Below are 20,926 nucleotides of genomic sequence, written 5' to 3'. Positions count from 1 at the left end.
GGGGAGCGGGGCAGGAGGGCGGCGCGGAGGGGGGTCCGCCTCGCGGGTCGGAGCGTGGCGGCGCCCCGGCGGCGCGGCGCGGCGCGTCCGCAGCCTCGCTGGCTGCCCAGCAATCTTGTTAATGCCCTGCCAGGATGCCAGCGGCCTCCGCGGTCCTCCCGCCGCCCCCTCGGAGAGGCGGCAGCGTGCCGGGCTGGGTTGCGGGAGGGCGGAGGTCGCTGACAGCCCGGCAGGGCCGTTTGCCTCCCTTTTCCTGCCAGAAGTTGAACGGGAGGGAATACGAACCGGCGCCGATGGCCGGCGGGGCGCCTGTGGAAGCAGCCCCCTCCCCGCCGGGGTAGGGGCCGAGGGCGGGCGAGCTGCGGCCCGCGGGAGCGCCSGGGCTCGCCGCGCCCTCGGGGCCCGCGGGCTGCGCGGCCCGGGGACCTGGGCGGCGCGGCGCGGCGCGGAGATCCTCGCTCGCTAGCCTGAGGTGCTTCGCGTGCCGATACAGTGATTTTTACGTGGCTGACTTCATGCCAAGGGTTGTGAAATACTGGGAGGGAGAGCTTTTCTGGAGCAGGGCAGCAGCGATGTTTTAGGGGAAAAACAGAGGTGAAAATGTGTTACGTCCAGATGGAGTTGAACACATTTAGAGCCAGTATCTAAAATACCTCTGACTAAGGTCCGATCTTGCTTGTTCCCTAGGAACAGCTTTTTCTGTAAGGGGTGATGCCTGGTCTGGGGAACAGCCTCACTTGAGGCCGGGTGACGACCATGCAGTGCCTTGGAAATGGTTAATGATCCCTTGACACTCTGGATTTTATTTGGATAATTTGCGGTCAGATGGAGTTGAGGAGTCTTTCACAGGAGTGACTAATGAATCTCTTCTGGCTCGASGAGGAGTGTCTAGGTGTGGCGTAGCACTGAATTATCTTCCTTTCTAGTTCTCTCCAAGGGCAGGAGCCGGATTAGCTGCTGGAACTGGTCAAGGTGGTACTCATTTTACAGACACTGGCAAACCTTTCTGCTGTCTGCTTCCCCAGACTACGTGTCTTTTGGAAATATAATGCTATTAGAGGGTGACTGCCAAAATCACAGTAGCTGCTGAAAAGCAGGATGTTCCTGGGAGATATCTAGGGGTGAAAGGTAGGTGGGGCTGCCTGTGTGGTGAGAGGAGAAGATGCAGCAGCATAGATTAAGTGGGGCTGTGGAGGGGCTCGTGTTCCCTGGTTCTGGCCGGCCGGCGCGGTGTGATGCTGTCTTTTGTCACTTGATCCCTGGGCCAGCGTGGAGGCAGGAAGCCGCAACTTGCTTGCACTGCCAACTTTCCAGTGCTAGCAAGGCCCTCTGCACAGCATGCCTCTGTAACGGGCTGTTTCTACCTAAAATCACACTGTGCTGCCAGAATGACATCAAATGGCTTTGAACTAGGCCTCCAGGGTGAGGGAAGAGGGGTTTGGGGGGAAATGCAAAATAGCTTTTTGTTCAGTTGTCAGGAGGTCCTGCGCTGGGGAGATAATGTATAAACAAGCCAGGTTTGGAGCAGCTGGACAAATGAGTTTCTTTGCAGTCGCACTTGCTGTAGATTCAATGTGTTACATTGGGATGCAAATGCCTGTTCCAGGGAGTTTCTGTGGCTTCTCCCTTTTTGGGTTGTTTCAGAAAAGATAGGCATGTCTCCTAAGCCTGCCTTCTTCCTGACTGTCCTTTCTATGGGAGTGTGTCTGTTTTTTTTTTTTTTTTTTTTAAATCCTCTTCCCTCCACTGACCCTCAGGTCCACGGCATCCTGGAGCTGTGCACCTTGGCCGGTGACTGGAGTAAATTAATGTAGCTGAGCCAGAGGCAGTGGAGCACTTCAGTYTGCAGCAGCTGAGGCTGGGCTGCGRTGTGTGAGCCTTCAGGCTGTGTGAAAAGCCCAGGCACAGAGCCTCTTTAGTCTGTCATTTGTAAGTTTATTAATATCCTGTTAGGCTTTCAGTTGGACATACTTATCTCCTAGTTGCCCGTATAGCCTTAACTCTGCTCCCCTGTTTAAATATGTAATACTATGTAACGAGATGTGCTTCTGCTTTTCCTTCAGTAACAGTAATGTGCAATGGGGACARATCTACCTGGCCACTGTGTCTTTGTCTCCTGCTACTGCGGGTAAATGAGTAGTTATTCCTTCTGCACATTTGCCTAATTCTTTAATTCACTGTATTCTGGGGAAATGCAGAAACCTGCTTTGACCCCCATGTTTGCACAATCAAGGTCTCTTAACTGTACCCAAACATCTGTACTCCCAGAAAGTTAGAGCTGGAAACATGGCAATTACTTACAATGGCAAATGAGCTACAAATGCTGCCTGTGCAAGCCAACATGCTGTTTTTATTTCTATTACTCATGAATGTGCTGTACACAGCATATAAGATTTATTGTGTGTTTCTCATGAATGGCTGCATGGTCTTTAGCCTCGCTGGAGCCTGTTGCCTTGTCCGTCTGCAGTGAACGGATCTCCAGAGCAGGGCATGACTGGAAGTGACAGTAGGCCGTGGAAGAGGTGCCTGCGGTCTGCTATGATGATGCACGTCTGCTTCCCTGGTGCCGCGGCTCGATGAAGCYTCCTTCTGCAAGGCTGAGTCCTCTGGCTGTGCCTTATCAGAGGGGGAAGCAATATCCAGCAAAGAGCCCCTGTGTGGTAGCATGGCAGTGTGCTAGAGCTGACGCTGAGTTGTTCCAGCTAATCCTGACGGGAGATAATTGACTTTTTCCTGCCCCTTTCTGTTTGCCTTCCACCACAAAGATAGCAGGAAAGAGGAGGGGGATTCAGTTGTCCAATACGAAACTGGGTGGTGTTTTAACCTTGCAGTATTGATTGTGGGTAGTTCCAGTTGCTGTTAAGATAAAGTAGCAGGGGTGCAAAAGCTTTAGAAAACAAGGCAAAAACCCAAACAAACCTGGTGGTTTGGATTTATGTCTGGCAGTTTCCTCTTACATATCTGCAAATAAAAAAATTTTGCGTATTTGCTCTCTCACCAGGGCTGCCCACAGGGAGAGTATTTACTTGAGAAGGGGAAAGGCACCCAGGCAGGGATGCTTGTTCCCTGTGTTGGAGGAAATATGATGGGATACAGTTTAATTAATTWGTGGGATCTGTTTTGATCTTAGTTTAATGCGGCCTGTGGTGAAYTGTTCACAGGGATGCAATCTTAAGTTTGTTTTGCTTGTCCTTTTCATGAGCGRTGCCGATGCTCATTTTGGTGGTGCTGTTGCGGGTGTGTGGCTGCGTCTCGTCGAGCCTCCCTCCCTGCGCCGTGTTCTTTCCTTTGGCACCGGTGCTGGCGTGTGGCATGTTGTGAGTATTGTGTGCATTTCTTATCTTTCCTGGGTCTGTGGCATTTCTTCAGTGACTAGGAGGAGAAAGGCTGATTTCAACCCAGGCAGTTTCTCTGCTGGTGCTTGCACGTACCACCTTTTTGAATTCGTTTCTCAATTGTTCCGTGGTGCTACTCCCCGTGCGAAYACAGTCTGCAGCCTGCACTGAGTCATGTCCATCTTGGCAAGGCCGTTCTGGTGAAGCCATTTATGCTGCGACTTTTTTCTTTTTCTTCTCTTTCCAGTGAGACGTTTTCCTAGGGACTGGGGCATTGTGAGCCCACAGCTTTACCTTGTGTCCTGACTGATCTGGGAGAGAGCATGCGCACGAGGAGAGGCAACTGAAGCTGGCAGAAAACAGAGAAGACAGGTCTCATGACCAGCCTTTGCCTGAATTTTCAAACCAGGTTATTCAATGATAAAAGGGAGAAGGATGTTCTGCTGCAGAACCTCCTCTTCTCTGTGCTAGGGAAGAGAAGGCGCATGCTTTTCAATTAGGGCGCAAAGATGTGGGACTTTTGGCAAGTCATTTTAGTAAGAGAGAGATGCTGTAAGAGTGATCTCTGAGTTTTGAACAAGCAAGGAGCTGGTCCTGTTGCTGTGATTCTTCATTTCTGAGTTCAGCCACAGCTTCCAGTAATCCTTTTTATTTTAACAAGGGGTTGTGCTGTGATTTCAGAGCTCATAGCTAGGATGAGTACTGGCTTTACTTGGATAACTGTGTAGATGGAGGTGGTAGCGTGTGGTGTGCTCAGTCTGGACTAGCGTGTCTGTGATTTCTGTTGCTGCTGAGCACTTCGCCCCTGATCTCTGCAGTGTCTGAACCCCTCTGTTCCTTACTGGGTGTGCTGCTTGCAGTGCCATTGCAGAGAAGATGCAGGCAGTTCCCTGTTGTCTCTTGGGTAGCAGATGGGAGAGAAATACCTTTCCCAAGGTCATGCGCAAACTGAGAGCGAGTTTGGTGCTCCATTCAGCACTGTGTTCCTTGTAGTATGATGGTTAGAAACATATATGGAAAAAGRAGGAGGAGGTGTATTTTAGGGGCAGGATATGTCAGGGGCTAACTCTGAATTTGGGTGCTACCCCATCCTTTGCCACAGACTTGGAGCATGACCATGGACCATGGTAAGTGGTAAAACATCCGTCTCTGGCCTTGTCCCCTGCAATCCAGTAGGGACAACAGTACTCACCTTTCAGGATTTTGCCATTTGTTTACGAATAGCAATGGCAGGAAYGTGTGATCCGCCATAATGAACAGCCTCTCCTCTGGGAGCTTCATTTCCCTTTTAGTTTTGTATCAATCTTTTCAAGCATAGGGATAGCTTCCTTCTCTATGTCCTCGATAAGCAGTGCTCGCCTCCGTAAGGCAACAGGAACACTTGTTGGTTCATCTTGTCCTCYGGGAACAGCTGTTGTTTATGAAGACTATTTTGTATGCTAGTAATTCTTCTAAAGGACATAAAACATATTGTGTTGGCCTTTGCCTGAACTGTCCCACTCACTTCGTTAGCAGCAAAATGTGTGCCTGACCTGAGCAGCTGTGTCTTTCGGTATCACTTTTCTGCAGAAAACTTACAGTGAAGAGTTGCTGATGCCCCGCTCCGGTTCTTCAAAACTAATGGAGGGCTGGAGGGAAATAGCTTGGATACTGAAGTGATAAGTGCTACAGAAATGCCAGACGCTGTATAAATAACTAAACTCAGCCCCCGGCCCTTCCTGAAGGAAAGATGATTTGCAGAAATACTTCAACAGATGGTCTGAATTTGGCTCTGGAAAAGGGAAAACATGCCGGGCTGCTGCCGAGCTGTGTGTGGGCGCGTGCCCATGTGTGGTGTGCTGCCAGCCCGCTCCTGGGAAGGCCGAGCGACGTGCAGAGGCCCGAGGCCGGCTCTTAGGAGGGAGGCAGCAAAGCCAACGTGCTGCTAGGGAGATGCCTCTTAGCTGAGTGGAGACCACGGTGTGGTTGGCCCAGGGCTSTCTCTTGGGCTGAGGTACTTGTGCATGTGGCAGTGCAAATTGGGGTGGTCCAGAGCCAGGAGCAAACAGATCAGCTATGGCAAAGAGCATCTGCTGCTCAGTGTGTTGTTTGGACACCCCATGYATATGCACGAGCTGCCAAACTTCAGGACACCCTCAATGGCTGTGGATTGGGAGAGAGTTTCTGCATCSTGGGCAGCAATACTGATGGGCTGCGGCAGAGCTGGCTGCGGTGGCTCCATCTCCTGGCAGGGTTACTGCTCCTGAAGGAAAAGGAGTAGCCAGTCTCCCTGCTGGCACTGGTACTGACCCGGTGCGTTGACATCTGCCGTGGCAGCCACGGGGCTGTGCACCATCTCCCACAGGTTCTGCCCTAGGGCAGATTCCACTTCTGTAGCTGGTTCTGATGAGGATGGAGCCTGGACATCCCTGTCCCAGGTCAGGAAGGCTGGGGCAGAGCGATCTGTCTCACCATCACTAGTTTTGCAACACGGCATTTCTGTTACACCGCTCCCTGGCAGGAGAGTTACAGTGCCCTGATGCTATTGCCGTGTGGCTTCTTACTCGAATACTTAGCCACTGTACGTGGCTTTCCTGATTCTTAAACAGTACGGGATGAATCTCTTTACTGAGGGTGCTTCTTGTGTCAGGTAAATCTGTGTGCGTCTGTCTGGCAGATACCAGCATTGGACTGCACTTTGTGAGTGGCCAGGTAGGACTTCTGTAACATCCAAAGAATGACTTTYCACATTTGACTTATTTCACCTTTTTTTCCCTTTCTTTTTCCTTTTTTTGCATTACCCATCTGCCGTTGTTCTGTGCAGGTCCTGGTGACCAGGACTGCATGTGGAGTTTTTTATTTGTTTGTGGTGACTTTTTTTTTTCMTCCTGTAGCCTCCTAAACATGTTTTCTCTGTGCTGGGAGCTCCTCGCCTACCTCGCAGCCAGCTGGAGTCTCTGCTGATTCACAGCGCTCTGGGTGAGACGGGGGCTGGATTGTGCTGCACACTCAGCGCCTGCCAGGCGGTGGTTGCAATCCCCTCGGCGATTCCCAGCTTATCGCGGAGCACGTATGAGTTTTCCCTGAGGAAGCGCTAACCTCTTTAGGAGGAGCGTGACCCAYGCGGGGCTGCTGACGTGCTTAGTAAGGAACCATTTTGCTGTGTTCTGAACAGCTTCGATCCCTGTTGGCGTAAGCAGCTGAGATGGGAGGAGAGAAATGTGTTTTATTGATGCAGGAGTGGAGCAGGTATGTTTGTGTATCTGTGCAGTAAAGGGACTGGCAGCYGCAGCAGTGTCCTGTGCTGTCCTGTGGCTGAGCGGAAAAGCATATTGCTTTAACATGCCATTTAACTGGCATTTCTTCTAGTGTGTTGGGAGCATGAGTCACGCTCGACTTTCAGCCGAGGGATGTAATAGCATAAGACAACTTCCCAGGAAAGGTGTGTCCTAACCAGAGTTGTTGCAAAGGATTTTGAAATCTGGGAAGATRTCCTCTGAGTACCCTGTTCCTTCCCTAGGTCTTCTGCATCGTTTTTGTTCGGTGGCCAGAAGCCAAGGGCTGCTCCTTGCATCGCTTATCTGTGGATGGTTTTGTGATATTTTATTGTTATTTGTTCCAGTGCCCCCGTCAGTCAGCCTGTGAGGCAAGGTTACCTGGTTGCTTTTAATCTGGCGTGTGCCTCTGCTACTGCTGAAAGGGTCAGCCCCCGATTCCCAGTAGCCTTTTTGTCAGTAGCCTGGATTTAGGCTAGACTAGAGGGACTGGGTAACCACAGCCTTTGGGAAAGGGAATTGTGTGGACTGAGAGAGAAGCGCTTTCTAGGGGTTAAAAATACCTAGTGTGGTTTTCTTCATGAAAATATTTGCATTTTTACTGACTCTCTGTCAAGACTGATGATGCCTATATTAGTGCTGCTTGGTATGGGATGAGCTGCTCTTTACAAATGCCCATCTGCAGCCCTGGATCTCTCTGGGTGCCTGGCTGGAGATCAGCTTTGTGGGAGACTCAGCATCATATTTTAAAATACTCWGTAATGCACGTGGTGCATTTGGCTGCTGGTGAAAGGTGATTGCTTCTCAGGCCTCCTGGGGATAGCCGTGTGCACTGCCGGATGTACGTGGTGTCAGGATAAGGGGGGATAGAGGGGAGGAAAAGTACTTTACTTTTGCTCTGACACAGTCCCCTAGTGTCTGCAGGAACACGTGCATGCTTTAGAAAGTGCTCGGTGAGCACGTGTCCCTGGAGATGCAAAGAAGTACTGCGGACTTCCTCTCCTCTTCCTCTTCCCCTCCCTGCCACGCCGACCCGGAGGCGGTAGCAGCGCCTAGCAGACACCGCGTAGCGCGAGCACTGGCACCGAGGAGGGCTTCTCTCCAGCCATGGCCGAGGTGAGGGACCTGGTYGCCTCTGGGCTGCGGAGACATAAGGCTGTTTTCCGAGCGTCTCTGAACCTTGCTGGGATTGAGCCCCTCTTTCTCCTGCCATCCTTCTGCTTCTCCCTTCTGCTGTCTTTCCCTTCCTCCTCTCCTTTCTGGAGAGTCCCCTCCTGTTTTGACGTGGGAGGTGAACACTGTGAGCCCCCTTCTTATCCCTGCTGCCAGATGGGTTTTCAGAGCCACTGGCATTGCCTGACCAGATCAAGCTCATGCTGCGCTGCGAATGCAGCTTCCCCGCGCCACCTGTCCAGCTGCGTGGCTGCCTGGCTCGGGGCACGCAGAGGAGCCACCTCCGCCCGAGGGGCGGGATGCTGGGTGACGCGCAGCTGCCAGCGCTGCTCCAGCCCGAGCCTGCTCGTGCCAGGTGGCTGCTCGTAGCAGTGCCACGCGGGCCCCACAGTGCGGGGAGCAGGCTGCGTGGAGCCCCAGCGCTCACGGCGCTGCAGGGTGTCAGCCGAGGGCTCGGCACCGCGAGGAGGGAGGCTGGAAGGGACAAGCCAGCTGGCCCTTCGGAGAGGGCGTCCCGTCCCCATCGTTACACCAAGGGCCAGGTGACTGAGCAAGGCCTGTAGCCACCACCAGGTTAGCTGAGCTGAGCTAGCCGTAGAGCACGTGTTGCTGTGCTCCACCACTACTCCTCCTAAAGCCGTGTCAAGGCAAGTACCTGCCGCTCCTCCACAGCTCTTAAGAAAGAGCCTGGGTTTGTTGTGCCCTTCTCTTCCTTTGCCCTCCAGGCACACTGGGTTTGTCTGAATTAATGTAATTAGCACATGCCTTATTAGCTCACTAAGGCACAAAGAACTTGTGTGTATTTGTAGCCATGTTAAGCAGCCCCTATTAATTTAATAACCGTGTCCTCATTGCGTGGCAACAGTTATTTGCCAGTGGTGACTCAGGATCAGCCAGTATTGAAGGAATTTGGGCAAGGTACGTGTGTTATGTGGTTCTCCTTTATTATATTGTATTTTTATTAATGACTAGGGCTGTGAAGCGAATTAGCAGGCACAATAGATGGAAGGAAGCTTTCAGCACAAGACTGCTTAACAACCAGCCCTGGCTATTTCCTATGCTATATACTGTACGCGGAAAAGGATCTGTGGAATGAATCACCCTGATATTCTGTATGACACAGACTGGAGAGGAGGAAATAAGCTTTAGCAATCAACACTTCAACTCAGCTTTGGTAGTATTACAATCTAGGTTCTTTGGAAGTTATTTTCCGTCTTTGTCTAATATATTTCCCCTCAGTGAGCCCTCTGGGTCGGGGTAGTRTCAGTGTTCAAACTCCACAGCATTGAGTTACTGATGGAGTAGGAGAAAGACGGATACCCTCTCTCTTAGTTCTCTTTTTGAGTGACTGACTTCTGAAAGTGGCTGGTGTAGGCTGGTACTGCTCATAATTCAACCTGAGAAAGAGCAAGATTCTTGTAAAAGGACAAAAAGTAGTTGCAAGCAGTTTAATTCTCTGTGGAAATGCAGTCCTCCATCCCTATTGCTAGTCTGCCGTGTGCAAAGCTTAGCTAGGTACTGAGGGACTTTGCTGAGACACTTGTTTCTTCTTTTCAGAAGATGCAGGTATCGAGGGTGGATGCTGGTTTGAGCTCCTCCCCCCTGGCCTGGTGCGAGCTGAATCTAGGATGATGTGAGTCTCTATATTCCTGYGAGATATTAAGACTCTGCATTGCTTCTAAAACCAGTGAGTTGTGCACTTGGGGATTCCTTTCAGCCAAGATTACTACACACTCGGAAGAGGCTTCCCGCGTTTCTTCTCTTCTTTCCCCTTGCAGCACTAATCATGGGCTGCACTCTTTGCAGTAAGCACTAGTGGGAGGAGGGTTACCAGCAGTACAAGTACTGGAGGGCAGCTGATATGTTTACACTGTGTGGGTCAGTCTTTTTGCAAGCAGCTGGTGGGGCAGAGATGCAGGTATCCCACCTACTTTTCCTCCCTCCTATTGCTGTTTTCATTTGCTGTTTCTCTCCCTGGCAAGAATCTGTAAGCTGAAGCTATCAAGGCGGAAGCTGTTCGCTGTTGTGATGAGCTTGTTTGGGAGCATCATTGAGAAGATGAGGTTGTTACAGGCAGCTGAGCAAGGAAACCCCAGGACATTGCACAGAAGTGTGTGTGTGCGCCTGCGATAATGTGCCCTGTGACTGCAGCTGGCAGGGGACCAAGTCCTCAGCTCCAGCAGACAGTGGAACTGTTCTGGCTTGCATGAGCCAAGGATCTGGCCCTCCTGGAGGACACATTAAAGGAATCTGTGAGAGCTCAGTGAAGTGATGGGATGGACAAGAGTCTGTGTGGAGCAGTTTGGAGCAGATAAGTTTGTTTCTCTTTCCTTAGTCTGTTTTCATGAAAGTGCAACGCTTGTCCCAGGTCCTGTGAGCAAAGTTGCCTTGGTGGTCCAGCTGTAGTTTTGGAAAGCCCTTGGTTTGCTGGCTCTTGACATGGGGATGTGGTCAGCAGAGCTGGCCATAGTGCAGATGGCAGTATTGATATCCCTTACGGYGTGCCCTGGGTAGGTAGTAGCCATAGCAGGGTAAGGAGCTGCGATGGTGTACGTTGTGTTGCTGGTACAGAAGTACCTATGWGCAGTCCCAAAATGGTGTAGGCTGTGCAGGAGAAATCAAATGCTGGTCAGAGGTGGCTAGTTTTTTCCACCCCAGGAAGGGGCGCTGCTTGGCTTGGTCGTTCAGAGGCTTTCCCTGCAGGTTTGGAGCAGCCCACGCGTAGCTGTTGGACACTCGGTGCACACCRGGAGGGGGAGAATTTGCTGCAAGGAGGGTGCCACTGCAGAAAGCTGTTGCTGGTGAGATCCCCATGCTCTCTTCCTTTCCTGAGAAGAGTTTGGGGAAGCAAAGAATGGCTTTGACCTCACTGAGTTTGATGTGAAGACTTCATCTGCCTTCCCTCCCATTCCTGTGCAGCGCAGCAGGAGAGCCGCATGTCTGAGCTGACTCAGAAGGCCCCTTGCTGGCTGCTGGGCTGGAAGAGATGCAGCTTGATTTATAGGAATAGCTTGGAGTAGCTGAAGTCGAGGCTATTTCAGGCACTCGTTTCGTTCAACATCTGCCTTGAAGAAACATGATGTAGGGGAAACTTTCCCTTCTGCGGCCTTGGGTTTGGCCACTGTGAACCAGCACAGAAGAACTCATTTCCAACTGTTTAATGGGAGCAGCTCTGTGGGTGTTTGTGTGTCGCTCTGATGAGATAATGCCGTGATTTGGGCCAGAAGAGTTGCTTTTTCTTCCCAGCAGAGCCACTGAAGCCCTGCTCTTTTRGAGGAGAGCAATCTGCTGAGAACCAGGAGCCTTATTTTTGTTGCTGATGAGGACTGAATGGGCCCTTTCACAGCCCAGGACCTCAGCTCAGCCCTGTCTGTCTTGCTCCTACTGAGTGAGCTTGAATCCAACCCTTGTTTTTTCCCTTGGGCTCCTTGGTTGTGTGGTGGTGGTTTTTTTTTTTATTTTTTTTTATTACTGCTTTGTACATAGTGATTATTTTAAACTCGAGAAGAAGAGGGAAGGAAGCTTTTTTTTTTCCTATTCTGCCGGTCTCTTGGCAGAGTACCTGAGTGATTTGCACCATTTAGCTTCCCCATATGTGGAAAGTCCTTTGAGATCAAAGGATTGGTCTGTCTGGCTGTCACTATTGGTTCTGCCTTTTTTTTGTATACAAGGCCATTTCAGAACATTGAAAAGGAAATGCTCTTTCTTACTTGTTTTATAAAAGTTTTTGGTTACTTTCCCAGCCCTGTCTCCCATCTGCCAAACTCCAGCTTCTCTGTTAACCTGTCCTCTGCCTCCAGCCAGTGCTGCCTTTCTCTTAGGCTGTAGTTTCATTAAAGCTGTCATGGAGAACAGATTCAGGGTAGGATGGGTTTAAAATTGGTTTGAACTGATCCAGCTCATTATATGAGGACATGGTATCTCAGGTGGCACTTGGAAGGGGCATCACAGGCAATATGCATCCATTTATGTCATCCAGAGATGTTTATCTCCCATTGGTTTCCTTGCCTCCACTCAGTCTTGCCAGGGTATTGCAGGCACTTTTAGACCTGCTGTTTTCCTCCCCCGTAGAGGAAGGCATTCTGATTATTTCCATCCAGGGGTATTTTAATGCGTTGTCCTTCTATGGAGCAGGACTCTGCTACGTGCACTCAGTGAGATGACTGCAAGGTCATCTGTCCTTCTGCAATCTTCCATCTGGTCCTCTCAGCTCAGYAGCCCTGATGCCTTGGACAGCAAGAGCCCTCGGCCTTGCTGTGCGAGCCCTGGGTGAGTCACTTCCCCTAATGCCTGTCCTTACTCATCCAGTCTCATAGTTGGGCTGCAAAACCTCAGGACAGGGACTGCCCTTCACTAAAGGTCTAAGCAGCCTCTAGTGTAAAAGGTCCCAGATCTGCCTAGGGGCCTCTTCGTGCTGCTGCAATGTTGAGTCCTAAGCCCTGCTGTAAGGCAAATGCCAGCTTTCCGCCTCTTGGTCCAGGGYGATTTCCCAAGACATGCACAATTTAAGGGTATATTTGGCACTGAGGTTTCAGGTTGGCACAGACCTGCTCCTCCGGTCTTTCCATCTCTGACTTGAGTGCAAGTGGCTTGACATTATGCGGGTGATGAGTCGCCCTTTGCAAACCCTGCTGCTCTGTGGGAATGGTGTCCAGGTAACTGTTTGGGGGAGTTATTTGGTGTTAGGGTCCCATGACCTGAACTCTGTTTCTTGAGCTGTTGTTGCACAGAGCTGAGAAGTGTAAGAAAAAGATTGTACTGTATGAGCAGAGGCCTCTGTGGGACTCCCTCTGTTAAGCAATCGGACAGTCGGTGTTGCAGCAAACAGCTTCCGTGCAAATCTAAACAAGTCATTGACTGTTTGGCCTTGCTCAGGCAACAGGAGGAGCATTTGCTTTGTCAGTCTCAGAGAGGGAGGTTCTCCTGGACAGAAAGGCGTTTATTTCTCTTGCAGTTTGCAGTGCCTTTTGGAGATGTTTCTCCAAGCCTTAGCTCTCACTGAGATAACGGTAGGTGCTCTTAAGGTAAGTCTTAAGACTTACCTCTTAAGGTTTCTTGACAAAGCAGGCAAAATTGAATGTACTGGGAATGAAGGCCAGTGTGTTGCACGACGAGGATGGAGAGTCTGAAGGGAAAAGCATGGGAAAATTGGGTGTGTTCCTCCTGCTGCTGCTGCCTGGAGGTAGGAGCAATCCCCCCCCCCCTTCCCTGCTTTTCTCCCTTCCTTTTTGGTAGTACCTGCTGCTCCACACACACCTTGCTCCTTCCTGTGGAGATGGCCACTAGCTGAGCTTTTCACAGCTCRGCCAAGGCTACCCAGATGGTGGGAGTGTTGCCAGGAGCAGTGAAATGGCTGCCCCCTCTCTTCAGCAGCTCCATTTCACTTTGCTTTGAGCTGGTCCTGGTGACTGGGGCCAGCAGGTGAATCTGGGGAGACAGAGCTGCTCCTGATCCACTGTGGGGTGCTTGGTCCCATGATGGGAGGGTTGATTGGACCAGCTCACAAGAATCTCCTGAGTGGGAGGTCCTCCCCTGGCACACTGCTGTGAGGAACTACACCGATCTGGGCAGGCAAAGGATGCAGTGGGCAAGTGCCTCTGTTAAGGTGTTGGACTATTTTTGTTCATGGCTCATTTATTCTTAAGGCAAAATGTCAAGGGAGCAGGATATTCCTCAAAATGAAAGTCATGATTGGAAATCCTGTCTGAAGGCAAAGGGCAAGTCAGAGACAGAGCTGGGGTGAGATGTCAGAAGCCTTTGCTGTGGATTTTGGGCCTCTTTCTTTCCCCTCTCTTCAGACATCTGGGTGAACCTGGGCTACCACCTTGTGTGCTTGCAAAGCCAAATGCCTTGGTCGCATACCCTTATCCTGGGGACTGTGCCACATCACTAGAGGGCTGCAGGGTCCTGGGGCTCAGCATCGCCGCTGTACTACAAGCTGAGCAGATGCCAGGCCTGTTCTGTCTGTGCCACGTGAGGCCAATGGGATGGGCAGCGCGGCACCTCCCTGCTGGGACTTTGGCCCGTCATCCGCTGGAGGCTCATCCCCCGGGCTGAGTTTGCATCTGCTCTCAAGACACATGGAAATTTTTATAAGGGAGTCTCATTTTACCCTTATGCCATTTACTTGCAAGTGGAGGTAGTTTGAATGTTTGCTTTCGGTGATGGCTCCAGCGAATGCCTGCCTCGTCCAACAGTGCATGGCCGCTGGCAAGGAAGTGGCGTGAAGCAAGAAGAGGAGTCTCCTTCACCCAAACCAGGACAGTCCTTCATTGCACAGTGAAGGCTTTGGAGATGAGCAGATACCTCCTAGGTGGTTTTCGCCCCACTCCCTCACCTTGCTTGCTGTGCAAACGGCACACTTGGCGGGACTGCATGCACCCGCTCTGTGCCCCAGAAGGGGCTGTAATTCTCTGATAAGCGCTTTTCCCTCAGGTGATAAGGTGAGGAGAAACAAAGGTTGATAGTCCAGCCCGGTGCCCCGACCGGTTAGTACCGTAGCTGCTCTGAGGTACGCAACAGTTAGCCATCCGGAGGAAGGCCTCTTTACAGGTGGGGAAGAGACAGCCTGGGTAAGGTACGTGCRTGGGAGTGTGTGGTATGCAGGCAAGGAAGGGGAGCGAAATAGGACCGTTGGTTGAGGTCTGCCTATTGAGTGGCAGAGGCTGTGAGGGTCGGACCCAGTTGGAGTTGGTTATGGTACCCTCTGAGGCAGCTAAATATGCTGGCTCCCTCTCTGAGTCTGGTTATTTGGGAGCCAGGTAGCTGGGAGAGCTTTGGAAGGGCTGAGACAAAGCCAAGGGCCGTTTTTGTTTTAGGGCATCCTTTCAAACAGGCTGGGGAAGTCCTTCGGATCTGTAAGGCTGAGCAGAGGACTGTTTAACTGCATGCATCCAGCACAAGATATGAGTAGGATTGGTTCCCTGGGCTTGAAGCCCTGTCTGTGCAAAGAGTTCATGATGATGATGTGTCCCTAGTGGATAAGTGCTGGTGGAAAACCTGTAGGGACTGGAGAAGCACAAGGCCGTGAGTTGTAGTGCAGAGCGCTCACGCTGCAGCTGGATGAAACGGAGAGCTGCCCTGCATAGGGCAGCGTGGCTGTCACGCAGCATTGGCCTGGGCTTTCTGCACTGATCTTCTGCCTAGCACTGAGGTGCTTCCCTGCACTGTGAATTACACCTCATCCTAAAACTGATTTGCTCCATCATTTTAATAAATATCAAAGGGAGATCCTGGCGTGTGGGTAATGGGGCRTTGATCCATGCCTCGCTGTGTTAACAGCACTCTAGGAAGGAATTAATGCCACGTAATTCATCGCCTCTGCAGCTCTTGCTGTCCTAATTACAGCTCGTACAATTTAGGAACCCCTCCCTATTAGGACTTCGCAGCCTCTTCCACTTAAGGGAAGGCCTCTGATGTTTCTTGGTTTTCTTACCCCCTCCGCTGCTACCAGTTTCCTCCAGACTCCTCTGTTACTCATGCTGTTGGAGGGCCTCAGTCCCAGTGGTACCCTTGTCTGCATGGCTCTAATTCAGAGGCTTTGAGATGTGCATTTCTGGGTGCTGCTCCTCTGCTCCAGTTCAGGTGCTGAACAGAGGTTTCCTGGGAACAGGCAAGCCCCCCCCACTGACCCTGCTCCTATTTTGTTTAATAAAAAGTGAATTTTGAACCTGTTTGGCTGTAGAAGTGCTGCTTGACTGCTTTGTTTGTGTATTTTGGCTTCAAAGAGCACTGCATTCCTGGGAGGATATTTCTCTGTCTCTGCCTAATCTCCTTCCTTTGTAGGATAAATGTATAGTGTTTTTCTGCTACAGTAGTTGTTTTCCTGCCCTGGGACGGACTGGGGTCTGGTGAGGACCTACCCAGCCAAGGCTCCTGAGGCTTTGTCAGTCACTGGTTTTTGAAGGACTCAAGGCACTCTGTTAAGTGCTCAGGTGGAGTTTGCAGTGGCTTTGGGTTTGTTTTGCAAACGGTGATCTGTTGGAGCTCTATCTAAACRGGGCTCAAATCAGCTTTCCACTTCGGTGCGTTGAAGTCCTCGAATGCATTAATATCCCTGGGCTATGAGCGTTCAGGCCTCTGCCCTGACAGGTGCTGTATAAATGTTCAGCAAGTGATCGTGTCTGCTGTGAAATGATTGCCTCCGCTTCCTCGCCCTCGCTCGCCCGCTGGCTGAGTTACCTTCGTTAGGGGAGCCAGYGTTGCTGGTGGCGTTTGGTGGCCATGCAGGCTCTTCCCTGGCTGGATCCGGGTGCACCACACCAAGGCAGTCGGTACTTTGGGATACCAGGAACAGGCCCTGAGGGCTGCTCTGTTGGAGTTTTTGTCTAGAGTTGCAGCATCAGTAAACACAAATATCTTATTCTGGGTAAAGCTGTTATCAAGTGGGTTTTCATGGTTCAGGGCTTGTATATGCCAGGCTATAGGCTTAAAACAACAGTTGGTCTTGTTGGTCTCCTTGTATTCATCTCTGTGTGTGTGTATTTTTTATATTTGGGTCTTATTCAGATTAAATTGATGGGGGAACAAACTACTCCTGTGGCTATGCATCTGAAAACACGTGCAGAGAAAGGTTTGTGTGATTCCCCCCCACACACACTTAGAAGGTGCAGACAGGACCTTAGCTGATCTTTAGAGATTTTTAAGGCATGCTTCCTCAGTTTACTCGAGAGCAAGTGAGAAAGTRGCTGTAAGGGATCACGCAAGGAGAGGGAGGTGGTTGTATTGAGTAGAYGGGGAGGATGGGGGTTCATATTTTGGAAAGGAGCCCTTCCTTAGCAGGGTCTGGCTTTGGCTGAATTTGCGAATCCAAGTGAAAAGGGAGATTTAGTCCCACTTAATCCAAGAGCAGAAGCTTGCAAGCTTCTGCAGTTGGGGGGATGGGAAGGCAAATTTCATTCCTGAGGCAAAGGGCAAAGAGATTTCCTCCTCTCCTGGCTCACCACCCAGGTGGCAGCTAGGGAAGGGTGCTTTGGAGAGTGGCTGGGTGACAGCTGTCAGCTCTCCTTAAAAAAAGAATCATTATGAGTCTTCAAGAGAACAGTTTCCTGCAGACTTGAAACTTTGGTACTGTGTCAGCAGGCACCAACCGCAAGGAACGTGACACAAAGTCACGTAAATACACTGGGGGAGGGTGAGGTGCTATTTAAAAGATCGCATTGGCACAAGACTGGGGATGGGCTGTCCATTGGGTTGGAAATGAGAGGCTGCGGACAGTACTGCTGCAGCCGGTGCCGTGCAGAGCTTGTGCACTGCCGTTCTGCTGCCCATCCTCGCGTGGTGATGGAGCCTGCCTGCTCCAGGGCGGCTCTCCTCTCCTTAGCAGCAAGATCGTCTCTTTGGGAAGGTCTGTCTCTCTGAAGAGTGAGACAGTGCAATTAATCCATCTTCCCCTCTGAAGCTGGTGCCTGAACGTGGCTTCTGGCTTTTGGAACCAGGAGAGAGAGAGAGAGAGAGAGAGAGAGAGAGAGAGAGATTTTTTTTTTTTTAATGTGTGTGTGTGTGTGTGTGTATATATATATATATATACACACGTATGTATGCATACACACACATATATATGTATCTGTAATTTTATATATATTTATGTGTGTGTGTATATATATGTGTGTATGTATATACACACATATATATATATATATATATATCCCTCAGGAGCTCAGTCAGCAGATGTTGTCTCAGTTCAAGGAGACCAGGTGCTCTCCTGAGTCACTTTTTCCACAGCCTGCCTGGAAGGACCTGAGCTTCAGGACAATGCAAGTGGCTAGTTCTCAACTTTATCTCCCTGGTCTCTCCTCCCAGGAAGAAACCCTGAACCCTTAAGAAGCAGTGACTGAAGAGGAAATTAAGGAACAACCAGAAGGAAAAAACCCATTTCATAACAAGATCAAGTTTAAATTAAATGGCTGATAAACAGATCAGGTAATTTTTTTTTAATTGCTGAATTGTTGTTTTTACTTTAGATTTTTCTTTTCTAGTCTTTCAAACTCAATCCCTTTTGTGATACAGGAGGCTGGATGAGATGCCTTGATCATCTCTCTTGGCAATAAATGGTTCTGATTCCTTCTTTGCTGTTCTAAACTGTTTTTCTCAGTTTTTACTTCTCTCCTCTTTTTATGTGTTCCTCCTGTTGTCACATTTGTTTTCTTCAGCTCTTTCTTCTCATTGCTTCTTTCTTTCTCCCTTTACTTTCTCCCCTGCATGACCTCTTTGCTTTACCCTTCAAAGGTCAGGTTGACCTGCTGACTTCAGCTTGCTGACATTGTGGGAGCAAAGCCAGCTCTTTGACCAGCTGATGATCTGGTGCTTTTAATTACAAACTCAGACAAATTACAAACATAGATGCATCCTTGTGCCCTTCCTCTAAAGCCATTGATGGCTTGAGTGATTGTAGGAACGTGAAGTACCAACGTGTGGCCATTGCCAAGTTTAAAATAGCAAGTGACGTGTAAGTGCACAGCAGGAATGTGAGAGCCTTGGTCCTGGCATACGTAAAGGCTGGATCTGAGTTCTCCCTGGAAGTGAACTGAGATGTCTCTTTAGAAAAGACACTGCCAATTGTACCCTTTGCTTAGGAACTGAGTCAGATCTGCACAGTCCTGCATGTGGGTTTAACTTTCTGCTGCTTGTGAAGCTGCTCCAGATAAATGACTCCTACSTGCATTGGAATTCTTGTTTTTCTGTGTCTCTCTCCTAACACCTACCTTCCCAGGTTACCACCTCAGGGCAGAAGGTAAGCAGGTGGCCTAGGACAGTGGCTGAATATCTGTGACACAGGGCCAGGATTTGGCAATGCTTGAATACTACAGGAAAGAAGACTGCGTGTTTGCCACAATTTAGATGTGTGTTTTCTTTTTTACCTTTTCACCCCTCTCCCTTCTGGGAATGAAGGCTGTCCTGAGCTGCACTGATAACAAGACAGCATTGCAGAGTGTTTATGTGCCTAGATTTGCCTGTCGTCAGTTATGTAATTTCAGGAGCACTTGGCACTGTTCTGTTAYACCACCAAAGCGTGTGCTGAGATTCACCTCCGCAAAGCCCGACGRATGCAGGTCCCTGATAGCCTCAGTAGAGCGAAAGGAGCAGATATTTGTGGCTGTTTGAAGCTGAGGGGAGCCAGGAGCCTGGTATTTTTGAAGCAGGGAAGAAGTGTCCTCCAAGATCTCCTCCAGCATTCCAGTGTGCTTTTGGCAGTGTGAACAGGAGGCTGCTGGCTATGGGGGCTTGTTAAAGGGCTGAGGAGGAGCATAAGGAGAACTGAGGTGTCTTTCTATCCTTTCTGATATAAAACTGAGCAAGTGGCTCTATTTGTGTGCTAGCCTGTGTCTGTCATCCCTTAGGTAAATGAGACCAATACCAAAAAACTAAAATTCACAGCAGCAGTTTGCTGCAAGGTGAGATCAAGAGCATTACATTTCTGTAGTTCCGTCCATGTAACCTCATCCAAGCGCAAGGAGAGCTGTTCCCCAGATGCTGCCTCATTATCTATCTGTTCTAGTCAGTCCACAGTGCTCATGGGGGAGTCTGAATTGTTGGATTCAGATGCAGCTGGAGTGTTAAGCAAGGATTTCTCATCCACAAATAGGATGAGAGGCTCACTGCAGCCCCAAGTTTTTTAACTTGCCCAAACACATCAGACTATTTCCTTTTCTTGTTGGGGTCTGCACTGAAATCAGTGAATCTTTTGCACCTGCAGTGCCAGCAGGCAACATATTTGCCATGAGCCTGTGTCTCGCTCCCACCTGATGTAAACACTGATGATTTTGCTGTTGGAACAAGTAGGGAGAGGCAAGTGTCTGCTTGCCCCGGGTGTTTCAGGGGCACATAGAGAAGCTCTGGCAGTGCCAAGACTGGAAAAGGGCCCTGGTGGCATTTGTAGCTTGCGGACTATGACCTGCCAGCAGTGACTTTGGAGTTGAATTTGGGCAAGCTGATAAGATCCCATCTTGTGTTGTCTGCGTAGACACCATGCACTGGCTGAACCCCGCTTGAAATACCCTCCTTGACAGTGAAGTCTCCCTCTTGATACGACCTTCATCCAGTCTCTAGCCTCAGCATTCAGTAGGACTRTGGGTTAAATGAGGAGAGAGCTGTGATGTGAAGCCCGCTGCTTGCTGAACTTTTCCCTTACCCTGAGATAAAATGAGCGTAGGGGTTCACAAGCAGATCTATTCCCTTCTCAGGCTATGGTGCAAAGATCCCCGAGGCAGCAGAGTCTTAAGCGGGTGAGACCTTGGAATGTGGTACAGCTCTAAGCTAGTACACTAATTTGGGCATGACTTTCTAATGCACTGTGCTTGATTTTAATCTCAGTCAGCACCATCTCACTTATGAATCGGGGCTGAACTTGGGTCTCTCTGCCCAGCCTCAGCATCTCTTCTCCCAGCCGTGCCAGCCCCAGGGTTGCACGTGCATGCTGTATCAGCGTGGGTGTTGAGGAGGAAGCGTCTCGGGCTGCCTGCAAATAGAGGCTGTAAGGAATTTCCTGGTGTGTCAAGTTTTCTCTTTGTAGTTGCGGGCAAGTTTTTTTTTTTTTAATCTTTTCTTTTCTCCTCTCTCCACTCCTCTCTGCTTCCCTCAGAGAGATCTCCAGTTTTAGCCCTGAATCTTCATACCCTGCCTTTCCATCAGTACTGGAGCAGACAGGCAGCCCTTTCCACACGGCCAGTTATCGATCCTCTCTGCCATCCGCCCTTGTTGCAGAGCATGTGCGAATGCCTCTGTGAGGACAGTGCTTGCAGAGCCTCAGCCTGCTGCATCATGGCCAGCCTCACTGCTGCTTTTTCCGGTGGATATTCCAGCCTGTGCCTTCATCTGGAGCAGGGCTTTGATGGATGTCACCGTCATTGCAGGGAGCGTGTTGGATCCCCAACAGCAGGACTCAGTCTCGTGGGCAATCCAGTGGTATTGTTGCAGTCTGCTCACCCAGCCACAATCTAGGACGGCCGTTAGCTGCTCATTTAATATCTGACACATCCTGTGCGCAGGGAGCCGTAGCCTGGGCTTTATTGAAGGGAGCTGATTCAAACAGGCTTCCTTTGTCTCTGTGCATGGTGGTTTATTGAGCATGTAAATACTGGACGTTTGGCGTAATTGAATTTGCTGGGAGCTTGCATTTCCCTCGTCTGACTTTAGCTCAGTGTCACTTGCAGATTCCAAGAATTT

General features: G+C 50.2%; 1 protein-coding gene across 2 annotated transcripts in view; it reads left to right on the top strand.

Moving 5' to 3' along the window:
• The first annotated feature begins 7,505 nt into the window (after positions 1 to 7,505).
• SLC25A22 (solute carrier family 25 member 22) overlaps positions 7,506 to 20,926 on the top strand; it is a 33,641-nt gene continuing 20,220 nt past the window's right edge. Inside the window, exons 1-2 of one of the 2 annotated variants that reach the window (XM_085298481.1) lie at positions 7,506 to 7,705; positions 17,564 to 17,683. In XM_085298481.1, the coding sequence (XP_085154607.1) occupies positions 17,664 to 17,683 (20 nt within the window). In that variant the 5' untranslated portion in view covers positions 7,506 to 7,705; positions 17,564 to 17,663. Of the gene's footprint in view, positions 7,706 to 12,751; positions 12,772 to 17,563; positions 17,684 to 20,926 lie in introns of those variants that run through there. The other variant, XM_085298482.1, reaches the window with a different exon arrangement.

Source organism: Rhea americana, unplaced genomic scaffold, assembly GCF_003343005.1.
Source record: "Rhea americana isolate MKP2758 unplaced genomic scaffold, rheAme1 scaffold_139, whole genome shotgun sequence".
NCBI classification, from domain to species: domain Eukaryota; kingdom Metazoa; phylum Chordata; class Aves; order Rheiformes; family Rheidae; genus Rhea; species Rhea americana.
The sequence above is the reverse complement of the archived record's forward strand: the minus strand, read 5'-3'. Positions and strand labels throughout refer to the sequence as shown.